The following is a 4,682-nucleotide window of genomic DNA, read 5'->3' as shown; positions in this document are numbered from 1 at the left end:
GCATTACCATGGATTTTCTAAAACCCTTAAACATGTCACCTGCTTCTCTTCTCAGGTACATTTGTTTCTCAGTTGAGCTTCCTTATTATTTATAAGTCCTTTTAATCCAATAGCTTATTTCCACAAACTGCTGCTCTCTGGAACACATTACCATTATCTTGTTTACCTCTGGTCTACGATATTCAGTCTATCAATCAACATTTTTTGAATTTTGTTGTGGAAGGATTCCGACCACTCACCAAGTGACTAAAGGGGGACCTGACTAATTTTTATAAAATAAAGAACTGTGAGCGATTGGCGGTTCGGGTTGGTAGCAGTTCACTGCAAGCCGTTGATGCAGAGTGTTTTTTGTGTAATAGTAAGTCGTCATCTATATACTTACCTTCCCCACTGCTTTATTAATTTATATATCCAATGCAAGGATCTAAAAAATTTGTAGACCTCCTTTGTTCCTTCCCTTACACTACAGTGGCCTCAAGCCTTGTTTGAGACAAAATCATAGCAAAAATAAAAAATCCACAGCACACCTGGATATCGACTGTAGTGTGCCAGTGTGATCCAACAAACCAGCTAAGAACCACAGGTCTAAACAATCCAATAGATGAATTGGTCTGACCATTTTTGTCTTATTTAGAATAACACTTCAGAGACTATGGACCTATATGTTTCTGTCCACAGGGACCATGTCTTGGTTCTGTATTTCCTCCTTCCTTCCCCCCCTTTCTAAATAAACATATTCTAGGGCTGTTTGAAAGTTACATCAATATAGTTAGGGTCTTTTAACTTCCATATTGTTCTACTTGTGTAGAATATATTGATAAAAGGATCATGGATAAGGCCAGAACAATGCAAAGTAAATGCAAGGCAAATTACAAGAAAACAAATATATAAATAAATGTAGACTTACCTTGCATTCAATATTTTGGGGTTGTAACCTCATTTTCAAGAAATTAACGAATGTTGCCAAATAGCATGTGTACACGCACATTGGCAACATTCGTTAATTCGGGTCATAACCCCGAAATACTGAATGCAAGGTAAGTCTACATTAATTCATATATTTGTTTTCTTGTGATTTGCCTTGCATTTACTTCGCATTGTTCTGGCCTTACTCATGATCCTTTATACAATATATATATATATGGAGACACATGGGTTAATGGTTAGGATTCATGATAAGGCTGTGGTTTCAATTCCTGGACCAGGCAATAAATTATGTTCCTGAGCAAAGCACTTCATTTCACATTGTGCTCGTTCACAGAGCTGGTAAAAATGAACAATCCTGTGTCCCGTCCAGTCAGGAATGGAATATATAAGCCAGAGAACCAAGAAACCATCCTTATGCTCCTTAAGGATTAACATGGACTAACCATCAAGTGTGTGTTAAACAAAGACAATAATTATTAAGCATAAATTATCATACATAAACAAATGAATAGAACTAATTTAAACATTACAAGCACAAATTTGAGACAGAAAGGACAACAGAGGATTAATCTCTGTAGTACAATTGATAGTGTGGTCATCGGGTGAGTGAGGGATACATGGTTCAAGTCCTGTAGGTGAACCTGTTTTTTTTTTTTTCTGTCATAGATCAGTGCTGGCAATGTTTAATACAATTTTACATTGAAAATCTTAAATCATTCATAAATGTAATTTAATAAGTTAAAAATATTCCAGGAAATTTAATAGAAATGAAACATTTTTTTGTATTTGTTTTTATTTTATCGTAGAATTAAAGAATCAATTATAAATAAGTTAGAGATAAGATTTTTGTTGTTCTTGAGTTGGTTTTTTTTTTTTATCTTCAAGGATGGATTCCCCTGATTGGATTCCAGTGTCAGTAGAGATTTCTGGAAAGGTGAAGAGGACACAGAAACAGCAACAAGGGAGCCAAGAGAATGTAGCTTCTTCTTTCTAATTATGTGTATGTTTGTGTGTATATGTCTGCATGAATGTGTGTGTGTGCGTATGTGCATGTCAAAAACACACACAAATGCATGGGGTATATTTATACATATATCATTAAGGTGTGTGTGAGTGAGTGTTAGTGTGTGTACACATATGTAACTTAAACACATTTGAGGGGGAAGGGGAGAGTTGAAGATAATAAAAAATAAATAACAAATGTCAAAAATGAAAATAAATATCTGATCCCATTTGGTGCAGCTTTTCATGTTTTGTCACATATAAGAAAAAAAACAACAACAAAAATGGCTACATGGTAATGGAAGAATAGCCTAGACATGCATGTGTGACTGTATTCACATGGCCTTACGCACATGTACACATGCAACCACAATCACGCACTCGCTCACACAGAATATCACTTTATTTCTGTTTTTTTCTTGAAAGATTTTGTCTAAATTTTCTTTTCCTGATCCTTTCGGTTGATGTAGAAGAAGACTACAGCGACGACTTTTTGAATTAGGGGTTCCAAAAAATGGGATTTTCTCTCCTGGAAACTGTTCAATGCTCTGTCATTTTCTTTCTTTCTTTCTTCTCTACTTCTAATCAGTGGGATCTTATATTATTGCTGTACACAAAACAGAGAGGAAGCTGACTATTATCAAAGCAGAAACACACACAGAGGAGCAGAACATGCGGTTGAGATCTGACTGAACAATTTGCAGTAAAATATAATTATATTCTTGTTGTTCATGTAGCTTCTAAATTCTTTCAACTTACTACACTTTTTTTAAAAATATTTTTTGTTACCATTGTTATGGTTGTTGTTTTGTTTCCTTGTTGTTTGTTTGTTTAAATCTATTCCTCCCCTCCTGCTCCCTCTCTAATATGTGGAAGGTGTAAGCTAGCAATCATTAAGTTTGTGTCACTTCTGTTTCTAATTCATTCGTGGAAGATGATACAAGCGGTCCTGCCGTTGCTGTAGCTTGGGCAGTATTGTCACTATCTGCTGCGCCCTCTTCCCCAGACGTTGAAGTCAAGGGGTTCATAGTTTCAGCAGGTACAAATGTGGTCAGGGCCTTTATCAAGTCTTGGAGCACATCGGTCTCTTTTTCTTCTAGCAAGTCATAGCGAAGGTTGAATACCATGAAATGTGCAAAGAGTGTATTCAGGTGACCATGAAGGCCTAGGATGTGCACTTCATTGTAATGAGCATGGTATATGTGAGCTAACACGTGAAACAGGTAGCGGTGGATCCTCTTCACTATCATTTGGAACGTACTGGGGAAAGCATTGCCTGGAATGAAGAACAAATGACAAGATTTCAGTTATTTGTTATGTTTTAGAGACACAAATATACATTAGACATAAAATTAAATTATCATTTAACTTCTATTTTCCAAGGGTTGGACTGTTTGGCAAGGCCAAGAGCTGCACTGTCTGTTTTGGCAGAGTTTCTACAGCTGGATGCCCTTTACAGAGTTTCTTATTTCTTTATTGCCCACAAGGGGCTAAACATAGAGGGGACAAACAAGGGATTAAGTTGATTACATTGACCCCAGTACGTAACTGGTACTTAATTTATTGACCCTGAAAGGATGAAAGGCAAAGTCACATGCACATAAGCTTTGTTACAGAAAATATTATCAATATATAGATAAATGCTAGGGTGGCAAACTGGCAGAATCATTATTGCGTCAGACAAAATGCTAAGCAGCATTTTTTCCGACTTTACGTTCTGTGTTCAAATATCACCAGTGTTGACTTCACCTTTCATCCATTCAGGGCTGATATAAATAATAATAATAATGATGAAATTATTGTGTACAGATGGCTAAACACTGAGAATGGTAAAGCAATAAATAAAAAGTAAAAAAATCCCCCCAAAAAACTACCAATAAATAAACAAGAGCACTCAGAGAGTGCAAACCTCCGCCAAGGCAACGTCCTCTCAACGATTAGCCAGAGATGATTTTTAAAATGAGAATGTCTGAAATAAACTTGACTGCTCTCACAAACGAGAATACTAAAAATGAACCCAACCACTCTCAAAATTTAAGTAAAAAAAAAAGCAGGATAAATAATGCAGAATCCTTGTCTAGTACTGGATCAATTCCAAAATCTAATCAGTTTGTGCCAGTCAGGAGGCCAAACATTCCTGAAAGTTTCATCTGAATCCATCCAGCGGTTCTTGAGATATCTCGTCCACGGACAAACATCACTGGAAACAATATCTCTGCCTTGGCGAAGGGCGGAGGTAATAAAAGAACAAAAGCCCACATGAAAGAAAATCTTTTACACTTACCAAACTTTGTTGGGAAAATGGATTCTTCTAAAATATCCTTCTGGATAAATGACATAACATAATCTACATATTCTGGAGCTGTACACTTGAACTTCTTGCCTTTTTCATCATGCCAGAAATATTGCCTGCAAACGAGAGAGAAAGAATCCCAACTGAAGTCCTGTGTTGTTGGATTTTAAAAAGAGCCTGAAGAAAATGTTTTTACAGTGTAAGGAGTTGAGACTAATGTCCAGGGGTCATTGATGATGACAATGATGAAGCTGGTGATGATGATGGCAATGATAAGGATAATGATGATGACGACGATGATGACACCATTAAGAATAGTGATGATGACAACAAGGATGATGATGATGAGAATTTGCATATTGCCAATGGGTTTTATGGTATTGCAATCTTGGGAAGAAAGTGACAACACAAAGACAAAGAGACTAGCAACCATATTGATAAAAAGACAGAAACTCAACAG

The 4,682-nt window shown here is 36.3% G+C and overlaps 1 protein-coding gene across 1 annotated transcript in view; it reads right to left on the bottom strand.

Moving 5' to 3' along the window:
* Positions 1-1,684: 1,684 nt before the first annotated feature.
* Positions 1,685-4,682, bottom strand: part of LOC106877172 (MOB kinase activator 2) — a 60,868-nt gene continuing 57,870 nt past the window's right edge. Inside the window, exons 4-5 of the mRNA XM_014926001.2 lie at positions 4,214-4,338; positions 1,685-3,205 (exon numbers count right to left, since the gene is read on the bottom strand). Coding sequence (XP_014781487.1) covers positions 2,823-3,205; positions 4,214-4,338 — 508 coding nt within the window. The 3' untranslated portion in view covers positions 1,685-2,822. The remainder of the gene's footprint in view (positions 3,206-4,213; positions 4,339-4,682) is intronic.

The sequence above is a fragment of the Octopus bimaculoides genome, chromosome 11 (assembly GCF_001194135.2).
Source record: "Octopus bimaculoides isolate UCB-OBI-ISO-001 chromosome 11, ASM119413v2, whole genome shotgun sequence".
Lineage (NCBI taxonomy): Eukaryota > Metazoa > Mollusca > Cephalopoda > Octopoda > Octopodidae > Octopus > Octopus bimaculoides.
The sequence above is the reverse complement of the archived record's forward strand: the minus strand, read 5'-3'. Positions and strand labels throughout refer to the sequence as shown.